At 37.6% G+C, this 26633-nt stretch overlaps 1 protein-coding gene across 2 annotated transcripts in view; it reads left to right on the top strand.

Annotated features, from left to right (window-relative positions):
* The first annotated feature begins 2215 nt into the window (after positions 1-2215).
* LOC109045950 (solute carrier organic anion transporter family member 2B1-like) overlaps positions 2216-26633 on the top strand; it is a 35722-nt gene continuing 11304 nt past the window's right edge. For both annotated transcript variants that reach the window (XR_006155929.1, XM_042734635.1), the window contains exons 1-13: positions 2216-2350; positions 3089-3195; positions 4641-4644; positions 5158-5291; positions 7617-7779; positions 7874-8092; positions 8205-8303; positions 8631-8761; positions 9467-9572; positions 10747-10911; positions 11375-11564; positions 14133-14271; positions 26426-26595. Coding sequence is in view for 1 of the 2 variants with exons in the window: in XM_042734635.1 (XP_042590569.1) it covers positions 3091-3195; positions 4641-4644; positions 5158-5291; positions 7617-7779; positions 7874-8092; positions 8205-8303; positions 8631-8761; positions 9467-9572; positions 10747-10911; positions 11375-11564; positions 14133-14271; positions 26426-26595 (1625 nt within the window). In the remaining variant the exon portion in view is untranslated. The remainder of the gene's footprint in view (positions 2351-3088; positions 3196-4640; positions 4645-5157; positions 5292-7616; positions 7780-7873; positions 8093-8204; positions 8304-8630; positions 8762-9466; positions 9573-10746; positions 10912-11374; positions 11565-14132; positions 14272-26425; positions 26596-26633) is intronic.

The following is a 26633-nucleotide window of genomic DNA, read 5'->3' as shown; positions in this document are numbered from 1 at the left end:
TTTTCCTTAACCTTCCTTAAGCGTAAAGGAGCAACTTTATTTAAAATACTAGAAAAGAGAGAGTCCATAGTTTCTGTTACATCATCAAGTTGTTCTGAGATTTTGGATATGCTACGGAATTGGGATACATCAGGAAGATTGCTTACAAAGCAGTCTTTTGTGGTAGAAGTGATGGTTCTACCATACTTGAAACAAGAAGTAGATTTTACAGTTTTAGCTATATGAAGTTTGCACAAAACTAAATAATGATCTGAGATATCATCGCTTGGCTGCATAATTTCAACACCATCAACATCAATTCCATGTGACAGTATTAAATCTATGATTTCGACAATGAGTAGGTCCTGAGACGTGTTGTCTAACCCCAATAGAGTTCAGAATGTCTATAAATGCTGATCCCAATGCATCTTTTTCATTATCAACATGGATATTAAAATCACCAACAATTAAAACTTTATCTGCAGCCAGCACTAACTCAGACATACAGACAACACTGTGAACATTGCGTACATCAACCGACAAGGTTGTCTGCGCTCCCGTCATATGTCACAACTCGCCTTCCACCTTCTCCTTTAGAGTCAGAATCATCTGAGGTTGCTTCATGCCATTCACATTCGTGCCTGCACAACCGTGCAGCTGACAAGCGGTCACCAGCTGTACTCCCTGGAGAATGGAGACTCCATCCCCAGACGGTCCAGCTGATTTGGAGATGTTTGGGAGTCACTCAGGTAGACCTGTTTGCCTCTCCAGAACCATGACCCCATAGAGGGGAGAACAGTGGGGAAGCACGACCTGGTCATCAGGTTCCTTAGATGGGTGAGAAGGTTGAACCCTCCTCGGCCTCCCTCTATACCTTCTTGGGACCTGTCTTTGGTGCTCGAAGCACTATAGCAGACCTCATTTGAGCCTTTGCAATCAGTTGAGCTGAAGTTTCTTTCAATGAAGACTCAGCTCCTGGTTGCACTGGCCTCCATCAAGAGGGTAGGGGACCTGCACGCATTTTCAGTCAACGATTTGTGCCTAGATTTTGGGCCAGCTGACTCCCAGGTAATCCTGAGGCCCCATCGCGGCCATGTGCCCAAGGTTCCCACTATTCACTTCAGGTGGTGAGCCTGCAAGCGCTGCCCCTGGAGGAGGCTGACCCAGCCCTAGCTTTGCTCTGTCCCGTCTGAGCATTGAGATGCTACCTAGACCAGACGCAAAGCTTCAGGACCTCAGGCCAGCTCTTTGTCTGTCACAGTGGCTGGCAAAAGGGGAATGTCGTGTCTAAACAGAGGATGGCCCACTGGATAGTGGATGCTATCACCATGGCTTATAAGGCACAGGACTACTAAAAGTGTTGCATCCTCCTGGGCACTGGCTCGTGGCGCCTCGCTAACAGATATTTGTAGAGCTGCGGGCTGGGCAACCCCCAACACGTTTGCTAGATTCTATAGCCTAGTAGAGGCACTGACAGAGATCCTGGTTTAGTGTATTGGCTTGCTAAAACTGCTCAAGAGTGTCCGTACTGTAGACCCTGTCGAGCTTCTCCATCCCCTCGGCAGCCAGACAGCATCTATGGCGCTCTGGTAGGGATTCCCAAATCATTGGTCTCGGATATCAAGAGTGACCGACTAAAGGGAATGTCTCGGTTACATATTGTAACTCTCGTTCCCTGAAGGAGGGAACAGAGACGTCCCGTCCCGTCGCCACGGCTGCTGTACCCCCGCTGAGCGGCCGGGTCACCGGCTCGGCTCCAAAGTGAAAACCTGATTATGTACTGCACCAGCTGTTTACTTATACTCACACTGTGATCAGCGGCAGCTGGATGCAACAATCGCATGCCAATGTGCATTGGCTCGTTTAGTTTACTCTCGAAGTAGATTGGTCTCTCTGGCAAGATTCCCAATTCGTCGATCACCAACACGACGTCTCCATTCCCTCCTTCATGGAACGAGGGTTACAATACGTAACCGAGACATTTTACAGCTGTACTTTGTCTCCATCTGTTGGTCAGTTTTGAAATTTCAAACTGTTTATTCCAAACATTTTCCTGATAGGACATTGTGTGCCCTCTATTGTTTGTTTTGTACTGTATTTAGTATTAACCATTTAGTATTAACCATTGTTATGAGAAATGCATCATTTTGCAAACAGTGTCAGATCTTGGCCTCAATCAGTGATTGAGATGAGCATTTCTTTTTCTTTCTTTCTTTCTTTCTTTTTACAAACTCCACATGAAATGACCTCAAAATACTACCTGAGATTGCACAATCCTGAAAGCCCGCCCAGCTCAACCAACTTCTTAAATTGTACCTAACTTCCTAAAAGTGAAAGTAGACTTTCTCCAACTCATCAGTCTCAGCAAGCTGTAAGTACACTTCTTTTAATTCATGAACTCAAGTTGCTCAAACCGCTTGGGTATGCTAATTGGAATGTGGCATAATTGTGACATAAATTTAGTTTTGTTCATTCATTGCTAGACTAATCGAGATATATACATTATATGTGCTTTAATACCTAAAAAGTAGAAATTAATGAGTTCTTTAAAAAGTAAAATTTTATCTTAAATATTCTTATCCTGAATAACCTCTATAATAGAAAATGTATGGATGATACTAGGCACACTCTCCTCAATACTTCTATTTTGGTGTTTATTTTAAACATTTGAAAGAACTGAATCAAAATCAACACAAATCACTAACTGGAAAGACAAAGGACCCTTTGAAGTAAAGTCTTGCTCAATGGTGATGTAAGTTTAACTTCTTTCCCAGCTCCTAAGGAACAGCTAGGAACTAAACCATGCTGCTTTTGTGTGAGCAACCAACTGAAACATATATCATCATAAAAGCATTAGCAACAACATATTATTATTATATAAAAGTATAATGCTGTTTTAGCTAAAAATAAATGAAAAAATAAAAAACACACACAACACAAGCATTTCCTGTACATTTTAAAAAGCATACAGTAAACAGCATGTAACTGATTGCAAATTGAAAATATCTAGATTAAAATTAAAAAACAAGATAAAAAGGGAAGGACATAGTTTTTGTTTTGCTGAGAAAAGGCAATATACTATTAATTGCTATGATTTTATTTTTTCCAGTAATGTGTTGCATCTTGTGGTATCACAAACTGACAGCTATTGAAGTCCAGGGAAACCCACAGATACCAAGACCTCACAGATCAATGGGTCTCTTAAACAATATCAAGGTAAGATTCCAAATATTACCCCTAATTATATCCCAAGAAATATGACCTCTCAAATAAAGGTTTTTTTCCACATTTGGAAAAAGCCAAATCAGGCAAAAACTATACCATAAATGATTTAATATGCAATAGAGAGAGAGAGAGAGAGAGAGAGAGAGATAATTGCATGTAATGTTTTGTAATTAATAATTTTTAATGATGAAGAAAGATGCAATTTAGTATATATATATATATATATATATATATCTATATATACTATATATATATATATATATATATATATATATGTTCTGCCCCCGCTTCTGTGTGTGTATGGCGTGGCCTAGCCTGTTACATCAGCTCGGCAGATAGTTAACAGTTTACCCAAGACAAGAATGAAGCTTGTTTATCCTTTCCAAACTTTACTCAGGAAGCACTGTAAAACTTCAAAAAAACAAAAAATTAAACTAATAAACACAAATACAGAAGTTGTTTATGAATAACATTGAAATTTAATCTGATAAACATATAAAAATAAATGAGCCAGCTTAATGCTAACTTCTATGGGAATTTACATTACGAAGCTAACGTTTAGCATATGCGATCAAAATACACATTTAGAACGAACTCAACTTCATTAACAAAGGATCTCATTACTATTATTCTTAGTGCTAGATGACGAGATAACTATATGGCTTCGTACTTACAGGAAAACGTGTTTTCTGACCAAATTAAATCAAGAGAGAAAAATATGAGTCCGCTTAATTCACCGAGAGACATTGAACTGACGCGAGACTGCAAGTAAAACTTAAACAACATGCTAGGTTAGGAATCACCACAAGAGGTCTCTCTTTGCCATAACATAACATAACTCTCTTTGCCAGAACATAACAATATATATATATATATATTAGCTTTAAATGTAATTGAAAAACGTACTAGAGTTAAAATTACCATCAAATCGAGTGCTTACATGTGCTTATGTTAGCGTGTAATTTAGTATGTTTAGTATGTCAACCCATCAAAATAGTGTACTTTGTTAAAGCACGACAAATGATTATTAAAACATTCTTGAAGGTACAACTTTTAGTTTGAAATTATTACAAAGTGTACTTTTTAAAAGCATACCTAATTGTGTTAGTCATGAAAGTATATTTTCTTTAATTACACTTAAGTGCCATTTATTTAGTTATTATTATATGCAAGAACAGATTATTTTTATTTATCTATTTATTTATTTTTTACTTTTAAGATTTGAAGTAAACTACAAACACTCACTCAAAAAATAAAATAAATAAATAATAAGCACACCTCTTTTCCACAAGGGTATTGTGAAAATAGCACAGACCAACTAACAGAACACATTAATCTAGTTTATTATTACGATATATAAAATTTACATGAAGCTGGGTCTCTGCCTGCAGTGTGACATGCTTTGTCAGTCAAGGTTCAGGGGTTTGTTTATGGAGTTTTTAAAAATGAGCATAAACACTATAAGAATTTCTTTAAACTTATCTAAGCATTTATCTTATATTTAAGTTTATCAATGGACGCTTTTTCTAAGAACCTGTTATTGTTGAAATGCATCTGTATTTTTGAGAGTGTACCAAGTTCAGTTCCCTGGTGTTATTAGTTTCCACAGACTGGGCCTGACGATTTCCTGCATAATTGCAATTTCCTTGTATTCACTGCACATGCTTTTATTTATTTATTTATTTATTTTGATGCTCTGAAATGCCTGTACAGCCATAGAACTTGAATTTGCTAGGACACAACTTGGCTTGGTCAGAACATTTATAACAAAATAACAGATAAATATGAAACATCTTTACAATAAATAACAACACTAACCTCCTTTAATTTTTTGCCTACTGAATCAAATATTCAATTTTTAATTATATCAACATCCAAACTTAAATTATAAAGCTTTATTTTTTTTCATTTTTTTTTCATTTATTTTTCAATTACCAACCAAATTACAAACCATTGTACTGTGTCATGGGATGTTACAGCTTGCTCAGCTCCTGGTGTCTGGCTATCTGAAAGGCTCCATAACCACCATTGAGAAAAGATATGGATTTTCAAGTCAGAAATCAGGACTGCTAGCAGCCTTTAATGAGGCAAGGATAATATGCTATCTTTAAACGAATGGTGATGACAGGATGTCACGAATCGCCTGAAGGAAAAACACAGTTGTTAGCAGCTGGTTAGCAATAATTTCGGTAACACTTTCTATGAAGCCCATATTTTTAATACATTATAAGTTTATTCTTAAAGGTGCCATAGAATGCAAAAATCACTTCTAAAAGTATAAAAAAAAACAGCCTGGCCGCAGTGTATGAAAAAAAACAGCCTATAATGGTAAAAATCCACTCACTCATTGTTTTATAACCCAAAAAATCATAAACAGTCTCTCCTCACGAGAAGTTCCAGACTATGATGTATCTAAGCAGTGGTCCGCCATTTTTGTTTTCTTGCTGAAGCAAATGAAGCAGTGGTCCGCCATTTTTGTTTTCTTGCTGTAGCTGCTGGAGGTACAATGTCAGCACCAAAGAGCAATTAAAAGTGTTGTGTGTCTCCATAGACCGCTGAAGACACGGTGGTTACATTTCATTTTCGAAGGAAATGTCCCCAAAAAAAAAATAAAAAAATAAAAAACAGAAAAGTCCTATACGTTTGTGCTAACATTTTACACCGGACTGCCTCACAAACGAGGATCAGTTCAGTTGTGCAAAGATTGCTTCTGAAAAAGGGATCGATACCAATGCTTTGTGCACAAACGTCCAGACTCCAGACAAAGAGAGCTTCTTGGCTCTCTGTAAGGCTAATGTTGCTAAAGCTACCATTGTATCTGCCTGTTTTCACTAATGCTGCCTTCACATGCTACCAGAATGATCATGAATAGGAATGTGGTAGTTAAAAACTGCGTTTGGAAGCAATGTGAGGATCAGTAACACGGTCAACACCAGTTAAACCGTAACACCGGTATGCCCGCGACTATACCTCTTCTGAGAAGGGAGGCGGGAGCATCAGCTAATTTTCATTTAAAGGGGACATATACATAAACAGCGAGCTTTGGCTCATACCCTAAAAGTGGCAATTTCAACAAGCTATAAAAAAATTATCTGTGGGGTATTTTGAGATAAAACTTCACATACACACTCTGAGGACATCAGAGAATTTAAAATACTGTATCAATGCATTCTATGGCACCTTTAAAGCATTATAATAAATGCATGATGCCTTATTAAAAACCTTATAATATGTTATATCATCTTATAAATAATTATAACAACAATTAAAATACATTATAATGCTTACGCATTTGTGGTTATTACTTTTAAGATTATGATTATTTATAACACAATGAACACCATATTAAACCTACTTTTACATTTATAATGGACTATAGATCTTGACATGGTTTTATTTAAGATCTACACAGTATCTAACTACATCTTGTGGTTAGGTGTGAAGTGTTATTTGAGTGTTCACTGTGAGGCTAATATTAATTTTGATGTGAGCTAGTTAATAATTTCAACTGAAGAAAAAAAAAATGCAATGTTTATATGTTAGGTTACATTTAATTTTGATGGTCCCCTTAGTCTATTGACTATATGCAACTTTGTGACTACATGCCAACTAATTCTCATTAGAGTATTAGTAGGTTTAGGTTAATGTTAGGGTTGGTAAAATATTGATGTACTTGCAAAGTTGCTTATAGTCAGTTTGTCTGTTGGTGGACCATCAAAATAAAGTGTTAGCATATATTTAGCAGACATACTACTAATACTCTAATGACTGCTAGTTGACATGTAGTTGTAGAGTTACTTATCAACAGTTGTCTAAAGAGTACCATCAAAATAATCAAACTGATATTACAATAAAAATAGTTAAAAGCAAATGTGTCATATTACACATTCATCTGATCTGTTATCTGATCTTATGTCTGTTTGGGGGGGGATGGGGATTATTATTATTATACTTAAAAGTCATTGATTGCTTTAAGTAAAGTAGCATGAGAAAGATGGCAAGATATGAGACTTATAATACATTATAACTATGAGAAATATACAGTAATCAATTGTAACTTAAATGGATGCAACATGTTTACTGTGTGTTATAAATCATCATACTCTTAAAAGCTATAACCACAAATAAGTAAATATTATAAAACATTAAAACTGTTCTTATGAATATTCATACGATTATATAACATTTTATAAGGTTTTTTATAATGCATTATGCATTCATTATAATGCCTTAAGTATACCCTTATAATGTATTATAAATATGGGCTTCACAGAAAGTGTTACCATAATTTCGTTATTGAAGTACAAATTCAGGCACAAAGTCTTAATATGAATTTGTTACTACATCAGCAAGGACAACTTTTTGACTATTATATATGATTATGCATGTAAGTCTTTTGTTGTTAAACAAAGGTGGGGAACATAATTCTTATTGTGTTTGTGAGTTTCTTTGGGAGCCGAGTGCATCGACCGAGATGTATCGGAATCGGAGCGATGATTGCAAGTGTGGGGGTGTTCCTTATAGCCCTACCTCACTTCATTAGTGAGAAGTACATGTATACAGACTTCAATAGCAGTAAGTGAGGACTGTTTTTATTTTTTTTAATTTTTTTTACAAGTACATAACAACGGAAAAAAAAAAAAAAAAACTATATGTATTTGTTGCACAGACACCAAAGACAATAGCTCAGGTCTTTGCCAATCACTGAACCCTGAGGAAGAATTTAATCAGACGTGTGATCAAGAAAAAAATGATTCTCACCTCGGAGTATATCCAGTACTTCTACTGGGCCAGTTACTGCTGGGCATTGGCGGTGTCCCCATACAACCTTTTGGGATTTCCTACATAGATGATTATGCAGAAAAAAGGAATTCTCCCTTCTACCTAGGTTTGAATAAGTATTGAGTTTTGTTTGATCATTGATTTCCATATACAGTGGTTTGATTCTCATAATACAGTGGTTAATTCAAGAAATAATCAACCTTTATATTGTTCTACAGGCATACTTTTCGCAATTACAGTAATTGGGCCTGCATTTGGCTTCATGATGTCATCTGCCCTGCTTCGTTTCTATGTTGACATTGACAAGGTGTCTTCAGGTAGGTCTAAGTCTGATATGCCATGTCTACTTCTCCGTAAATGTAAAGTGAATTTATACACTTTACTGAGCTTAAACAACATTAGAGTACAATGTAAATAAATACTTTAACAATTGTACTAATCATGTTTAGACAAGTGTGTTTTGACAGGCTAAACTGATTTTTTTTTAAAGTGTTGATCTCAAGATTCGGCATGTTTTGCAACGTTGCTTGATGTATAAAACAATGACAGGAACTTTTAGTAAGTTTGGCTTTATGCCTCTCATGTATGATGATGTATGATGTATGAGAGGAGTTGTATGATGAATGAGCTGTTATACTTTTTAGAATATAAAGATTTGAACAATGAGGACCCCAGATGGGTTGGAGCTTGGTGGTTGGGATTCCTTATGGCTGCCACCCTCCTTCTCCTGACTTCTTTGCCATACCTGTTTTTTCCTAGGAAGATGTCTAGAGAGGTACATCACAAAATATCATCTGTGGCCTTTTTGATTCAGAAAATTATTTTGTAAATTTTGACTAATCAGTGATGAAGAGTTTGACGTAAAATAGTTGAGTGTGAGTATTTGTGCTCACATTTACGATTTTGGCATTGTTCCTGAAGTACGCTTGGGTCTCACAGAACAAGTTTATAAAAACGAAAAACACAGAAAGAAATGTGAGTCCCAGAGGAGCGTGTCTCAGCCTGTTCTTTCCCCTCTTGCTCAACTTGATTAAATAACAGGTTAAGCTTGCATGAAGTTTGTATCTGTAAATGTGAATCAGATATTGGAAGATGCCTAATCTCATAATTTAAAATGTGTGTATACACACATAATTCATGTGAATTTTGCCTTGTAAAGATTTAGAACAAATGGTACGAGGATTTGCTGGTGTAAGCTGGTATTATTGGTGCTAATGTTTTAGTTTAAAGAGTTAAAATTGACTTTAAATGTTGTAACATTAGTTCTATTCTAACTGAAGCTTCAACATTTACCCTTTGGTTAATGAATTAATAGTCAGTTGCCATTGACTCTACCAGGCTGTCCCAGATGAATGATCAATGGCACTGACAACCAGTTTGTGATATGTACCTCTCTACCTCATATTTAACAGATTTTTGTACTCTGATTTTGAGCACAATGTGTTTTTTCAACAGTAAAAGTACATTTCAATCTCTTCAGGAAATCATAGAGGCCCTTGCGGAACCATCTATAGAAAAAATCATAGAGGACAAGGAGCCCAAAACTGACATGATGGAAGAGGTGTCTCTCACGGAGTTCCTAAAAAGTGTGTTTGCCTTTTTACCCATCAGTGATTTCACAAATTAAAGGAATAGTTGACCCCCCGCCCCCCGCCCCCAGGCCATCCAAGATGTAAATAAGTTGTTTCTTCATCTGAATTTGAAGAAATTTAACATCACTTGCTCACCAATAGGTGAGCACAATAATCCACAAGTAATCCACATGACTCCAGTCCATCAAATAAATAGATCCAAGTAAAGAGTGCATGATCCGTGAATATTTATCTCCTGATTCAGACGGGATGACTTTTACACTGGAAAGTATTATTTTACACTGGCAATGTTTATTTTTTGGGTGAAACTATTCCTTTAAGTGCAATGACTGTTTTGATCCTTTAAATACTAGAAAGGTTTCCATGTTTAGGTGTCACACATCAACCTGGTGTAATCAACTAAAAAATAAATTGCACAAACAAAATATCATTGTATTCAACATCTGGTCAAACTGGATTATGGGTGGTTAGGTAGAAAGATGCAGGTTTGTGACCTACTTTAGAACCTAATGGCATTACTGTTTTGGTTAGGTCATGCTACAATGGGATTATAATGAAAGCATCACATACAGATTCGAAAGAATCCCCTTTTCTGATCGTAATGCTGCCCATTCCAAATTTAGCACAGAAACTTATGTTGCGCAATCTGAGCTACTTAGTCAGAACCGATACCTGATTAGAAGCCAAATAATGACTCAATCTCTTAGTTTTTTTTAACTACAAATGTGTAATTTAAATGTTCTGTTCCTGCAACAGTTGAATTTCATGAACTTAGCACATTTTCCTTAATGGGTGGGCTGCACACAGCAGAAAAAAAAAAAATCCTTTCTATGTTTTGTCGTTGAAAATTGTTTATCAATCAAACTACAATATTTTGGAACCTGCATAATATGCCTAATATCATCATTTCTGGTAATATTAATACATTTCAGTGTTTGATTTTTTTTAAGATAAATTATACATGTTTAGTTCTTGATGTTTAATGTAAAGATCCTTGGATCCATAAATCTGTTCATTAATCTTCCAAAATATAATGTTCTTTTCATATTTGAATGTTGTTTTTTGTGCTATAATGTTTTTGTTTTTGTTTTTATACAGTCTATGGCTATGATGTACAAATGTTCTTCAGATACTTTCATATTGTTTGGTGTTTTTTATCTTTCCTCAGGTTTCCCCAAAATTGTAATGAGGACTCTGAGGAACCCAACTTATTTGTTGGTAGTGTTGGCTCAGGTGAATCTTGCTGCCATGGTTGCGGGACTGGCCACTTTTATGGGCAAATTCATTGAGAAGCAGTTTGCACAGACTGCCTCCTTTTCTAATTTGATGATGGGTGAGTTATTGAAGGAAATCAACCATGCCCTTCTTGAGGTGATCATTTAAGAAGGAAACCTTTTGCTCCACCAAAACCATAACAATTTGTGCTTTGTGTTTGTGGCCAGTGAAATCATATCTTATTGTTACTCATTCAAAACTTTTACAGCTGCTAATCCACACCCAATACAATATGTCACTATAACAAATTATGATTCAAAGACAAAGTCCTGAGAAATAAGCAAGGGAGTGTTACGTCTTTCATTATTTAATGTTCACTGGGATTAATAAAGTAGTGCTGGGGTTTTCAACCAGTACAACCCAAACTGTGAGCCAAACCTGAAGCAAAAAAAAAAAAAAATAAAAAAAAATATATATATATATATATATATATATATATATATATATATATATATGTATATATAAAATCTGATACATCTTTTATACATAGTTGTTTTGTCTGTCTGTCTGTCTGTTTACAGGTGGCCTAAATGTTCCTTCAGCCATGTTAGGTATAATGGCTGGAGGGGTTATACTACGCAAGTTGGGACTCACTGTCAGGTCCTCAGCAGCGATGTGTACGGTGGCGGTTTTCATTAGTATTATGTTTGCAATTCCACTTCTCTTCATTGGCTGCCCTACTCAAAGTGTTTCTGGCATCAACTATAATATGTGAGTTGCGTTTGTTGTTTAAATGCTTTAAATATTGTATATTTTCTATATATATCAACATTTTTATATATATATATATATGTCTATTACAAATTATCTATTCCTGTTTTTATTTCTCCTAAAGAAATGCAAAAAAAAAAAAAAAAAAAATTGGAAAAAGTGATACTAAGAATTAGGAGTTAAAACATGAATTCTCCAGAATTAAGAGTTAATACACAAATTCTCCAGAACTATTGAGCAATAACATTTTCCTCTGAAAAAAGAAAAGATATCTTTTCTGTTTATATACAGGTATGAATAAATATATATTGTTGATTAGGGGTTGCCAAAATCTAAGTATTTCAGCCCATTATTCCAGGTACAACTTCTCATTTCATTTTCTCCTACATTCCTCAAGGGTTTTTCTTTTAAATTCTCTTCATATGCAAAGTATAATGCTCTTCAAATGTTTAATATCCTGCCACAAGGCACCAGAGGTGGAAAGTAACGAATTACATTTACTCGCGTTACTGTAATTGAGTAGCTTTGTGTACTTCTACTTTTTAAAGTAATTTTTAAAATATGTAATTTAACTTTTACTTAAGTATATTTTGTTTGAAGTATTGTACTTCGCTACATTTTAAAACACATTAATTACTGAGTAAAAATAAATAAATCGCTCCCTGGAAACTACTGCAGTATATAATGGGCAGGAGAGCAAACTGGCGATAAAATCACAAGAAAGATGCAGACTGAGAAAACAGGCGTTAGTGGTGCAGACACCGCTGAAAACGAAACCCTGTCATATTCTGAAGTTGAACTCAAAGGAAATGAAGTGAGCCCCTGGCCATATTTATGCTTTATTATGCAGTGTAAACTGTGCTTACCTAGGGAGACAAAACTAGCAGCTTATAAAATCTCGACAACCCTTACCAAAAAGGAGTATACTTCAAGTTTATTTTATTAAGTATACTTAAGTAAAGTTCAAGTATATTTAGACTTTTTGTAAGTATAAGTCAAGTATACTTAAATGTCATTTTAAGTATATTTCTGAGGAGTACATAAAGCCCATTTCTGAGAAGTACATAAAAAGTAAACTAAAAGCATACTTTCCTATTTTTAGTTTAAAAGAAGCATACTATACTTAAGGGAAGACATCAACCCTTCGCAAGCATGTAGAGGTAAGCTAAATAATTGCATCGTTGCATTGGTGGTTAAAATGAAGCTTTGACATTTTAGCAAGAGGTTTTGCACAAAATTAGCCAAAAAGACAGTGGTGCGGAGTGTGTGATATAAATCATCTGCGATAATATCATTATTGTTGTTTTAATGATGTACACGCGCATTTATAGTGCGCTCTTTCACTGTGTGATTCAGTCTTGTAAAATGCATTTAGAATGATCACAAAATTGAAGATATAGGAGCAGAAAATGTACACATTTATATAATTTCATATAGTAAATCAAAATCACACAAAGAATGCCGTCTTTTCCTCCAAAAATCATCATGAATATATATATATATATATATATATATATATATATATATATATATATATATATAATTTTTTTTTTTTTTTTACAACAGGTCAGTAAACAAGTTAATTAAGAGACTTGGATTTTAGACACCATATTGCCTGTTTTTGCTCTATTTCTACAACAAAAAAAAATAATTCCAAACAGCCACCAAAGCACAGTTTTGCGTCTCTGAACAACATTACAGTGTTTCGTTCCTGAATGAATCAACCGTTTAAATTATTCGGTTCAATCGCAATGACTCACTTATTAACAGTGACTTGCTGACACCTACTGGCCATTTTAATTTCACATTTAAAGTATCTTTTTTTTAATAATTAATTTCTTATAATTTCAAATGAGTATTCAACATTTTATGTCTTGTATATCAAAACATTATTCATGCATTTGTAACTGCAGGTTAAATGCATTCTTGTCCTGCACTAGACAGTGTGCAAATACATCTAAATGCCACTTCCTATGAATCTTCTGCATTTCCTCTGCATTCAAAGATGAGTTTGTTGATACTGATTTGCCTGGTAACAGCCCAAATGTCTTATTATTCTAAATAACTGATTTCTTTAATCAAAAACAACTAGTTTGAGATTAATAGGCCTATCCCAGGGGTGTCAAACTCAGTTCCAGGAGGGCCGTAGCCCCGCAGAGTTTAGTTCTAACCCTGCTCCAGCACACATATCATGTGGTTTTCAAATAATCCTAAATTATTAGATTAGCTGGATCAGGTGTGTTTAATTAAGGTTTTATAGAAACTGTGCAGGACTGTGGCCCACCAGGAACTGAGTTTGACAATGTTGGCCTGTCCCATTTTTGCCTCCCTCCCACTGTTAAAATGTAACTAAGTAATTTTTACTCTGAGTAAATTTTAAACAAGCTACTTTTTACTTTTACTTGAGTAGATTTTTAGACTGGTACCTTTACGTCTACTTAAGTAACATTTCATTAATGTAATGGTACTTTTACTTGAGTAGAATATTTTTGTACTCTTTCCACCTCTGCAAGGCACCCTGTCATTTTTATTAGCCTTTGCATTTATTTTGCTTCCTTTTATCCCCAGATCCTCTCACCAGTGTAGCAATGCATGTTCTTGTTCTGATGAAGCATTCAACCCTGTGTGTGGCTCTGATGGAGTGGAGTTCCGTTCTCCCTGTCATGCAGGATGTAAGACAAAAATACCCAATAAAGAGAAAGTTTTGGTAAGCTATCTTTAAATTCTGTTACTGGATCTGTATGGTATTTTGTTAATGACGCAAAAAGGGAGGCTGATACTGGGAGTTCTGTTAGAACAGTGCTTTGCTTCAACTAACTTAAAGGATTTTATTGAATGATTAAGAAGAGTAATTAATTGCTGAACTCAGTGGATGTTTAAAGGGATAGTTCACCTAAAACAAAGCATATTCTGCCATTTATCCATGTCATTTCGTGTCATTCCAAACTGTATGTATGCATATAAGACTTAAAGACTAAAGACTTCCCATTAATGGGCTCATGGTATACAGCAATAGCAGCAACCTGGACTTTGAGGGTGGAGGGAGACAGCCTTCGCTCCAGCCCTTGCTGCAGAAAGGAAAGCACAACTGCAATCAGGCATCTTTGGGGGTCCTCTCGGCGAGAAGAACACCACTCAACGAACAGGTTCCACTTCAAGGCTAAAGTGTGTCTCGTAGACGGTGCTCTTGCCGAAGTGATGGTGTTCACTACCTCCTGGGGTAGGTCATCTAGAACCTCCACGTCCTGTCCAGGGACCAGACATGGAGTTTCCAAAGGTCTGGACGCGGATGCCAAACAGAGTCAGTAGATCCTTCCTCAGAGGAATCGGCCAAGGAGGGGCTGCCATGAGGAGCACTGGTTCGAGGAACCAGTTCCGAGTGGGCCAATACAGCACCACTAGCAAGACTTGCTCCTCGTCCTCCCGGACTTTGCACAGTGTCTGTGCGAGAAGGCTCACTGGGGGAAACGCATATTTGCGTAGCTGTGTGCCAGCTGTGTGCCAGTGCGTCCATGCCGAGTGTCCCCACGGTCAGGGAGTAAAACAACTGGCAATGAGAGGTCTCTGGAGAAGCAAACAGGTCTACCTGAGTGGCTCCAAACCATCTCCAAATCAGCTGGACTGTCAGGGGATGGAGTCGCCATTCTCCCGGAGCATTGCTCGAGACAGCTCATGGGCTGTACGGTTGAGCAGACCCAGAATGCGAACAGCACAAAGTGACCTCAGAACCTTCCGACTCCAAAGGAGGAAGTGGCGGCCGAGTTGGGATATGTGTCAGGAGCAACAACTCTAGGCAATTGATGGGCCACTGCAGCTGCGGGCCCATCCAAACCCCTGAGACTGCATGCCCATTGTATGTGGCCCCCCAGCCAGTGGTGGAGGCATCCGTGTAAACCACAGCATGCCCGGAGATCTGCTCTAAGGGCACCCCTGCACGGAGAAATGCAAGATCTGACCACGGGGTGAGGGTTTGGTGACAGGCCGGTGCAACTTGGACCCGGTGAGTGCCGCGCTTCCACGCCCACCTCAGGACTCAGCCATAAAGCCAGCGCTGGAGCAGTCTCATATGTAACAGGCCGAGCGGTGTAAGTGCCACTGCAGCCGCCATATGCCCCAGGAGCCTCTGAAAAAGTTTCAGTGGGACCGTTGTCCTGCCCTTGAACGTATTCAAGCAGGCTAGCACCAACCGTGCACGTTCCTCTGTGAGGCGTCCTGTCTGTTCGACCGAATCCAACTCCATACCGAGAAAAGAGATCCTCTGCATCGGCGAGAGTTTGCTCTTTCCCCAGTTGACCCAAAGGCCCAACAGGCTGAGGTGCCGGAGCGCCAGGTCCCCGTGTTTGAACAACTGATCCCGAGATTGTGCTAGTATCAGCCAATCGTCTAGATAGTTGAGAATGCGAACACCCTGCTCTCTGAGGGGAACAAGTCGCACCTCTCTCTGGGTCGCCCGTCCCGGGGTCTCTTGCTCTTCCGCTCACCCCCAGGTTTGACGGGGGCCAGGACGGGTGGGGCGCCCAGCTCTACAGCACCACTTGCTGGAGGCTGCTGCAGAAGCGGCACGGGAGAGGGAGTGGATGCAGGGGGCAGCCCTCAGCAACGAGCAGGCTGGGGCGCTGCAGCTGGCGGATGGGTGGAGGCAGCAGCTGCCCACTGGGCAGAAGGTTGGACTGCCTCAGTCTGCTCCCGTGCAGCCAAGAACTGCTGGGCCAGGTTCTCGACCAGGTCGCCGAAGAGGCCAGTCTGGGACACAGGGGCATTAAGCAACTGATCTTTGTCAGCGTCCCTCATTTCAACCAGACTCAGCCAGAGATGGCGCTCCTGAACCACAATCATGGACGTCGCATGACCCAGAGAACTCGCGGTGACCTTCGTCGCTCGGGTCGCGAGGTCAGTGGCAGTTCTGAGTTTTTTCAGTACTTCTGGATTGTGACCACCCTCATGCAGGTCCTTCAGTGCCTTGGCCTGGTGCATCTGCAGTAATGCCATAGCGTGTAAGGCAGAAGCAGCTACCCTGCAAGCCATATAGGCACTGCCGGTTAGACCAGACGAATGCCTATAGGCCCGGGAAGGAAGCCCCGGGTCTCCCCACCAGCAGGAGGTAGACTTAGGTCACAATTGCATCGCTACCATCTGCTCCACTGGGAGAATCACCTAATACCCCTTCGCTGCACCGCCATTGAGGGTGGTGAGGGAGGAGGAGCCCACCAGCCGGTTTCTGGCAGTAAAAGTTTCCATCCACGACCTGGTGAGCTCGTCATGCACTTCCGGGAAGAAAGGCACCAGGGTGGGGGCACTGAGAACCAGCGCGAGCCACCTTGAGAAACCAATCATCCTGCCTCAAGGGCTTGGGACGCGGTGGAGATTTCCACTCAAGCCCTACCCTCTCGGCAGCCCAGGAAAGCATGGCTGTCATCTCCGGATCCGATTCAGGCTTTGCCACCATCCCGGGGGGCGGCAGCGTGGCCGAATCTTCATCGGACAACTCTCCCTCCTATGCTGAGATCGACATCCGGTCAGGGGGAGGACCACTGGATACCGTTGGTACGCTCTTTGAAGACCCAGCGCACTCCGTGGGTTGCTCCACTGTATCGAGAGGTGCAAGAGGAGTGATGGTCCCCAGAGAGTTGGTTCCCTGTGGGGTTTGCCACCAATGTAATCCTCAAACCACCCACGCTATTGCTAGAAGTGGTTCTCGTCTGTCGACCGCCAGAACGAGCCCCACATCCCGACAGCAGCAACGGGACTCCGCCCCCCTGAAGGTACCGGAGCCTGGTTCACAGCATGCTTGATGCCCAGACACATGAGATAGCAATCGTGACCATCACCCGTTGCCAGGTAACGACCGCACCCAGAAATGCATTGGGGTGAAACAGCATCCTTATAAGGACGATCCATCGTCATCACAAAGACGCACCTGTGAAGCTCTTTTAGAGAAATTTGCTCTTTAGGAAATGCTCTTTTAGTGCTGAGGCGCACAGGGGAATTGGCCTCTTGCAACATGACAGGGGGTAGTGATACTGGATACAATAATTGCATGCCAATGTGCATTGGCTCGTTTAGTTTACACTCGAAGTAGATTGGTCTATTGTAGCGATATCCCAATTAGTCGGTCACCGACTTGACGTCGAGAGTGACCGACTGAAAGGGAACTACCGCCAGGTGGCGCAAAGGGACAGTTTACAAACTGTCTGGAATTATATCTTGTTTTGTAAACGGAGATCAAATAATGAAATACAACAACAATAACATTATAATATAACATTATTACATCCTTAAAAATCATTAGAAAATTAATTTAAAATATTTTTTTTAGAAAGTTTATTTCAAAACGTGAGATAGTCGTAGGCTGCAGCCTAATGCATCAAAAAGAAGAAGAAAAAATAATTAAATTTACACAACGACTCTTACTGCATGTTATGGTTATTAAACAGTCATTATGAAAACCATTAAAGCTACACAATTTCCTTATGTTGTATTAAGGGGCTTTCATTTCGCTCTACAGGCTAATGAAAGTTTTTGAACAAAAAATCCTGACCTCAGCCATTGGTCCTCTGTACAACGCTTCACCTTCATGAGACTTTATTCGCGTCACTCTGACTCCAAACAAAAAAAAAAAAAAAAAAAAAAAAAAAACTTGAACAAAATAAGTTGTGAGAAATCAAGAATGTAAGGCTAAGCCTGCGACATGAAAAACTAGTAATCATACAAAAAGTAGAATATTAACTTGCAATGTTTAGATTACAATTAAGGAAGTTTGCAGGCTATGCCATAAAAAATAAAACGATTGAAAAGGTGGCTTATTATTGAGTGTTATAGGCTAGGCCTAGTTCTAACACATATTTTGGCACTCACATTAATGTCACAAATTATGAAAGGCTTGAAACTTACATTTAATAATTCGCTGATGTATTTCAGCAGGTCACACTTAATCGTTATCTGTAGTTTTTTTAACACATTTTATTCCCATATTTATCACTTTTTATCGTTCCTTTAGATGAATTAAAACATGTTTAAATAATAATTAATATATAAAAAAATATATAATAAATAAATAAATAAATAATACAGTTTCGTATACAGAGTTTGGGCGTGCGGGAGATTGGGGGAATCCGTAAAATGTAAAAATAAATAAAAATAAAAATAAATAAATAAATAAAATATGAACTGAATTGAATTGAATTAGACAACACAATACAACTTTAACTACAACCTTAATAATGTATGATCACGCTTTGGTACATATTTAAGAAACAACATTTAAAAAGTTGTATATTATTACAGCAAATATATATATATATATATATATATATATATATATATATATATATATATATATATACAGTACAGACCAAAAGTTTGGAAACATTACTATTTTTTAATGTTTTTGAAAGAAGTTTCTTCTGCTCATCAAGCCTGCATTTATTTGATCAAAAAAAATGTAATATCGTGATATATTATTACAATTTAAAATAATTGTTTTTAAATTTATTATACTTTAAATTATCATTTATTTCTGTGATGCAAAGCTGAATTTTTAGGATCATTATCACATGATCCTTTAGAAATCATTCTAATATGATGATTCATTATCAAAGTTGGAAACAGTTCTGCTGCCTAATATTTTTTCAGAACATGTGATACTTTTTTAGGATACTTTGATAAATAAAAAGTAAAAAAAGAAGAAAAAAAAAGAAGCTATGTTTTTAAAATATAAATATTTTGTACACTACTGGTCAGTAATTTGGAGTCAGTATTTTTTTTTTCTTTCTTTTTTTTTTAAATAAAATCAATACTTCTATTCAGCAAGGATGTGTTAAATTGATAAAAAGTGATAGTAAAGAAAATATATTATTAGAATATATAATATTAGAATTTTTTTTTATTATTTTGAATAAATGCAGTTCTTTTTAACCTTTTATTCATCAAATATATTAGACAGCAGAACTGTTTCCAACACTCATAATAAATCAGAATATTAGAAGATTTCTAAATGATCATGTGATAGACTGGATGTTACATGTGACACTGAAGGCTGGAGTAATGATGCTGAAAATTCAGCTTTGCATCACAGGAATAAATTATTTTTTTAAAGTATATTCAAATAGAAAACTATTATTTTAAGTTGTAATAATATTTCACAATATTACTGTTTTTTTTTTTTTTTTTTGTATTTTTGATAAAATAAAATGCAGGCTTGATGAGCAGAAGAAACTTCTTTCAAAAACATTAAAAATAGTAATGTTTCCAAACTTTTGGTCTGTACTGTATATATTAAACCTATATAAGATCAGCATTTGAACACTATAATAAACACAAAAATTATCTGTATGGTGACACTGTTATTTAAACATGCAATGTTTATCAAGTTAATCCATCCAGTGGTAGAAGCTAGTCAGTGATTTCAACTACACAGGTTCAGGATTGCGTTTATATATATATATATATATATATATATATATATATATATATATATATATTATATATATATATATATATATATATATATATATATATATAATATATATTGTCATCTTTCGACGTAACCTACGCTCACTCTCACCCTCTCGGCTATCTGCAATGGTTTCATCTTCGCATCCTTCCCCTAAACTGTTAGCATCTTTTGATCTAACATCTTGTTTAGACACTGTTTGCCCCTTGTCTTCCAGGCCAGCCCGTACCACCCCTTCAGCCCCTTGGTTATCTGATGTTCTACGCGAACATCGTTCTTAGCTTAGAGCTGCTGAACGGTTGTGGCGCAAATCCAAAAATACTACTCACCTTAATGTGTATCAGTCACTCCTCTCTTCCTTTTCTGCTAATGTCTCCACTGCTAAAAAGACATACTACCATAACAAAATTAACAATTCGTCTAACTCTCACATGCTTTTTAAAACATTTTCCTCACTCCTTTGTCCTCCTCCTCCCCCTCCTGCTTCATCTCTAATAGCTGACAACTTTGCCACATTTTTCATTAATAAAATTAAAAACATCAGTGCACAATTTTCCACACCACAATCCATCAAGCACATCTCACAAACAAACATACACTCATTCACATCCTTCTCTTCACTCTCTGAGGCAGAAGTCTCCAAACTCATCCTTTCTAATCATCCTACTACTTGTCCACTTAATCCTATTCCATCTAATCTCCTTCAAGCCATTTCTCCTGCAGTTGTACCTGCACTCACTCACATCATTAACACATCCCTTCATACAGGTGTTTTCCCCTCATCATTTTAGACAGGCTCGTATAACTCCACTCCGTAAAAAACCCACCCTCAACCCATCTCTTTTAGAGAACTACAGACCAGTTTCCTTCTTCTTCCTTTCATTGCAAAAAACACTTGAACGAGCTGTATTCAACCAAGTCTCTACCTTTCTCACACAGAACAACCTCCTTGACAGCAACCAATCTGGCTTCAGAAGTGGACATTCAACTGAGACTGCCTTGCTCTCAGTTGTTGAAGCCCTAAGACTGGCAAGAGCGGAATCCAAATCTTCAATACTTATCTTGCTTGATCTATCTGCTGCTTTTGACACGGTTAATCACCAGATCCTCCTGTCAACCTACTGACAAAGGGCATCTCAGGAACCGCACTCCAGTGGTTTGAGTCTTACCTATCAGAGAGGTCCTTCAAAGTATCTTGGAGAGGTGAGGTGTCCAAGTCGCAACATCTAAATACTGGGGTGCCTCAGGGCTCAGTTCTTGGACCACTTCTCTTCTCTGTCTACATGGCATCATTAGGTTCTGTCATTCAGAAACATGGCTTTTCATACCATTGCTATGCTGATGACACTCAACTCTACCTCTCATTCCATCCTGATGATCCATCGGTAGCTGCTCGCATCTCAGCTTGTCTAACAGACATTTCTTGCTGGATGAAGGACCATCACCTTCAACTCAACCTTGCCAAGACAGAACTGCTTGTGGTTCCAGCAAACCCATCGTTTCATCACAATTTCACCATCAAGTTAGGCACATCAACCATAACTCCTTCAAAAACAGCCAGAAACCTTGGAGTTATGATTGATGATCAGCTAACTTTCTCAGACCACATTGCTAAAACTGTCCGTTCCTGCAGATTTGCTTTATTCAACATTAAGAAGATCAGGCCCTTTCTTTCCGAACATGCTGCACAACTCCTTGTTCAAGCTCTTGTTCTGTCCAGGATAGACTATTGCAACGCTCTCTTGGCAGGTCTTCCAGCCAGTTCTATCAAGCCTTTACAATTTATCCAGAACGCGGCAGCAAGATTAATTTTTAATGAGCCGAAAAGAATACACGTCACACCTCTATTTATCAATTTGCACTGGCTACCAATAGCTGCTCGCATAAAATTCAAGGCATTGATGTTTTGCATAAAAAACCACCACTGGCTCTGCACCCCTTTACCTAAATTCATTACTTCAGACTTATGTGCCCTCTAGAAGCTTGCGTTCTGCAAGTGAACATCGCTTGATTGTGCCATCCCAAAGAAGCACAAAGTCACTTTTACGGACTTTTAAATTTAATGTTCCATCCTGGTGGAATGACCTGCTCAACTCAATCCGAGCAGCTGAGTCCTTAGCCATCTTCAAGAATCGGCTTAAAACACATCTCTTCCATCTTTATTTAACCCTCTAACTTTTTCACTCACTATTCTAATTCTATTTAAAAAAAAAAAAAAAATCTAACTACATTTTTAATCTTTTTGTATTCTATCTATTTTCTTTTAATTTATTATACAATTATAAAAAAAGACCTCTAACACTAGCTTGCTCTATTCTTTTTCTATTCTATCTGTTTTCTTTTTATTTATTATATTATTTAAAAGCCCTTGCTATGTATACTGTGTTTAGGCTAACTGAGACTTGTTATAGCACTTATATATCATTGCTCTTTTGTTGTTTTTGATTGCTTCCATTGTCCTCTTTTGTAAGTCGCTTTGGATAAAAGCGTCTGCTAAATGACTAAATGTAAATGTAAATGTAAATATATATATATAATATATATATATATATATATATATATATATATATATATTAAATTATTAATACAGACGTTCTGCAGTTCGCTAGTTTGTTACACCTTTTTTTCTTTTAGATAAAGTATGTCCGTTATGCAAGACCAGCAACCAGTGTTTTGAATGATTTCCAGCTGGAGGGGGTTTGGGGATAGTTAGCTTCATCGTGGGGGGTTGACATAAAGGTGTGAATCTCTTGCTCTTTTATATGGAGAGAGTGTCTGATGATGAGCGTTTCAAACTTGCTGAGCAGGTTTAGGCAAAGTGTCTGTTTTAGGACAAATGCCTAGGTTGGTTTGGCTTTTGAAATTTTTGCAAAGGCATACAGAGTATTACATACAATATAATATGTGACCCTTGATCACAAAACCAGTCTTAAGTGTCAATTTTTCTGAAAAAAGCTAAGTAAATAAGCTTTCCATTGATGCATGGTTTGTTAGAATAGGATAATATTTGGCTGAGATACAATCTGAAATCTGAGGGTGCAAAAAAAATCTAAATATTGAGAAAATCAACTTCTTTGTCCAATTGAACGTCCAATTGAAGTTCTTAGCAATGCATATTACTAATCAAAAATTAAGTTTTGATATATATTTACAGTAGGAAATTTTCAAAATATCTTCAGTGAACATGATCTTTACTTAATTAATATCCAAATGACTTTTGGCATAAAAATGTACCTCAGTGATTTAAGACTGGTTTTGTGGTCCAGGATCACATATGGTTTTGTTTTTTTCTCAGGAGAGACCCGGAGACAGAGAAACTGGCCGAAAGAGACGCGCGTCTGCCAGAGAGACAAAAACTTTTGTTCTTATATTATAGGTTATGCCGCTTTGTTTTAATTGTATGCGGCAACGCTGCATTCGTAAAAATATATTGCAGTAATAAGAAACTGTCCCTAGACTTCATGTAGGCCTAATCATTTTTAGTTTCATTTTTGGGCAATTCCAGCGTTACTGTTGTGACTTTCTCAGTCAAAACTGGAAATATAAATTCTTACAGAATGTATTCATTACAAATATATTAAACCATCTCTTAATGTTTTTCTAAATCCCAAATAGAGTCCAGACATCAGAAAAGTGTCCGTCTATGAACATGTTTTATAGGCTATTTTGGACTTGGCAAATAGGCCTACACATGCGTTACACATGCATTACTTGACAGAAAAAAAAAAAAAAAAACGGGTTTTTGGAAGACAAAATATTTTGTTTCTATGATTTACAATGGACAAACAAGAAGCAACAATATCTGTAGAATGGAGAAGGGTTGACCATTCACAAAACATAAAATATAAATTTTATTTAAATTTTCCTTTTTGTGTTTCAGAGGAAAAATCAATGTTTGGGATGTGACATCTCTCTGTTATGGACCGTTCTAAAAGAGCAGAATTTATGCGAACGTGTATAAAATGCTTTAAAAACTTTAACAGAGATGTCTAGTAGCCTATTGGATGCGCCTTTAGAGATAAATGCAACCTTCATTCAAATTACACTGAGCACACTGAACAGATGTTGCACGTTTTGAGGGAGCGTGCAATTGGCATGTTGATAGCAGGAATGTCCACTGGAGCTGTTGCCTGTGAATTCAATGTTCAATTCTCTACCATAAGCCATCTCCAAAGGTGTTTCAGAGAATTCAGCAGTACATCCAACCGGCCTCACAACCGCAGACCACGTGTAACCACACCAGCCCAGGACCTCCACATCCAGGATCTTCACCTCAAAGATCGTCTGAGACCAGCCACCAGGACAGCTGGTGCAACAATCGGTTTGCATAACCAAAGAATTTCGGCACAAACTGTCAGAAACTGTCTCAGGGAAGCTCATCTGGATGTTCGTCGTCCTCATCGGGGTTTCGACCTGACTGCAGTTCATCATAACCGACTTGAGTGGGCAAATGCTCACATTTGATGGCGTCTGGCACTTTGGATAGGTGTTCTCTTTATGGATGAATCCCAGTTTTCACTGTACAGGGCAGATGGCAGACAGCGTGTATGGCATCGTTTAGGTGATCGGTTTGCTTGATGTCAACATTGTGGATCGAGTGGCCCATGGTGGCAGTGGGGTTAAGGTATGGGCAAGTGTATGTTATGCATTTTATTCATGGCATTTTGAATGCACATAGATACCGTGACGAGATCCTGAGGCCCACTGTTGTGCCATTCATCCACGACCATCACGTCATGTTGCAGCATGATAATGCACGGCCCCATGTTCAAGGCCCCTAGTTGCAAGGATCTGTACACAAATTCTTTAAGCTGGAAACATCTTCACCAGACATGTCACCCATTAAACATGTTTGGCATGCTCTGGATTGGCGTATACGACAGTGTGTTCCAATTCCTGCCAATATCCAGCAACTTCGCACAGCCATTGAAGAGGAGTGGGCCAACATTCCAAAGACCACATTTTAAAGTGGCCTTTTATTGTGGCCAGCCTAAGGCACACCTGTGCAATAATCATGCTGTCTAATCAGCATCTTGATATGTCACACCTGTTAGGTGGATGGATTATCTCGGCAAAGGAGAAGTGCTCACTAACACAGATTTAGACAGATTTGTGAACAATATTTGAGAGAAATAGGCCTTTTGTGTACATAGAAAAAAGTCTTTGATCTTTGAGTTCAGCTCATGAAAAATGGCGGCAAAAACAAAAGTGTTGCGTTTATAATTTTGTTCAGTGTATATAATCAGGGAGTATTTGCTTTTGTTTTGAATTGGTTCCTTTTTCTCATGAGGTACCCCATTTTTTCTTTACTTCATTATCAGGAAAAAATTCAAGTGATCACGCGGGCGCCTCCCTGTCATGCATGCGCGTTAATACTTTTCCGCACAAACACTTAAATATGAATAGTAATATAGCACATTTATTTTAGGTCAATGCTACAGTATGGCATCCGCATTAAAATAAATCTTCAAAAGTCTACATCCGAGACAGGTGCAGTTATAACCTCTAAATTGAAAACTATTAGACATTTTAAAAATGATCTGCAGCTCCTATTCGCTGATCATTAGTTTTCCTATCACAGTCATAAACGTTTTAATTACTCTCATATTCACATTTTTTTTTTTTTTTTATGAATCGCTTATGCATTAAATAATAAAGATACAAAGCAGGTTAAGTTAAATTGTACAAATAATTATAAAATGCTATAGACTACAAAGAAGATTGCAGTTTCACATGTTGCATATGCAAAACAAAGTGAATTATTTTTTACATGCAATGATACAATATAAACAAACAAGATTTGTAATGAAGAAAAAATAGACAAACAAGAATAAATGATGTAACCCCTCAGCACATCTCGAGCGTTGCACTCAGCAGCATGCACACCAAACAACCAAATCTTGCACTCTCAGAGCAGATAGTGATAAAAGTTTTGTGAAACCCATTAAATTTTTAAATAAGATAGTGACAATGAACATTATATGACATTTAAATTGATGACTTGTCCTTCAGTCCTCCTGTGCATTTCACATTGACATTTATCCTGCTTGAATTTGTTCTAAATGAGAAATGCACATAACTTCATAAGTAGCCTACTAAATTTGCATTGTGAATATGAAATATTTTATCTAGGCCTACAGTGTTTTTCTTTCATTTCCGCCAACTGCAGCCATCAAATCAAAACATTGGCGAGGCAAAGCTGATGGGTATTTGTGAAAATGCACTTTGAAGCGTTCGCTTAATAACTTGTGGTTAAAGCCACAAATGCATTTTGCAGACACGGCGGTGGTGGCACTCACGGCAGTAAAAAGGATGTTCTGGTTGGCCACCTACTGTAACCCCTGAAAAGCAATACTATTAAATTTCATTTTTCAGTATCTAATATTTAATCACCCTAAATCTTCCACAGAACTACAAAGATTGTGAATGTGTGGCATCAACTGGTTCCCCAGGCTTTGCGTTACCAGGACCATGTGGAAATGGCTGTAATAATCGGCTCATTCCCTTTATGATCCTGTCCTCCATTACATGCTTTGTGGCTTCACTTTCCCACACTACATCTTTTATGATGATCCTCAGGTATTCCCTCTTTTTTTCATTTCCCTTTATTTTATGTA

The sequence above is a fragment of the Cyprinus carpio genome, chromosome B11, assembly GCF_018340385.1.
Source record: "Cyprinus carpio isolate SPL01 chromosome B11, ASM1834038v1, whole genome shotgun sequence".
Classification (NCBI taxonomy): Eukaryota; Metazoa; Chordata; class Actinopteri; order Cypriniformes; family Cyprinidae; genus Cyprinus; species Cyprinus carpio.
This window is presented reverse-complemented; position numbering and strand designations above follow the sequence as displayed.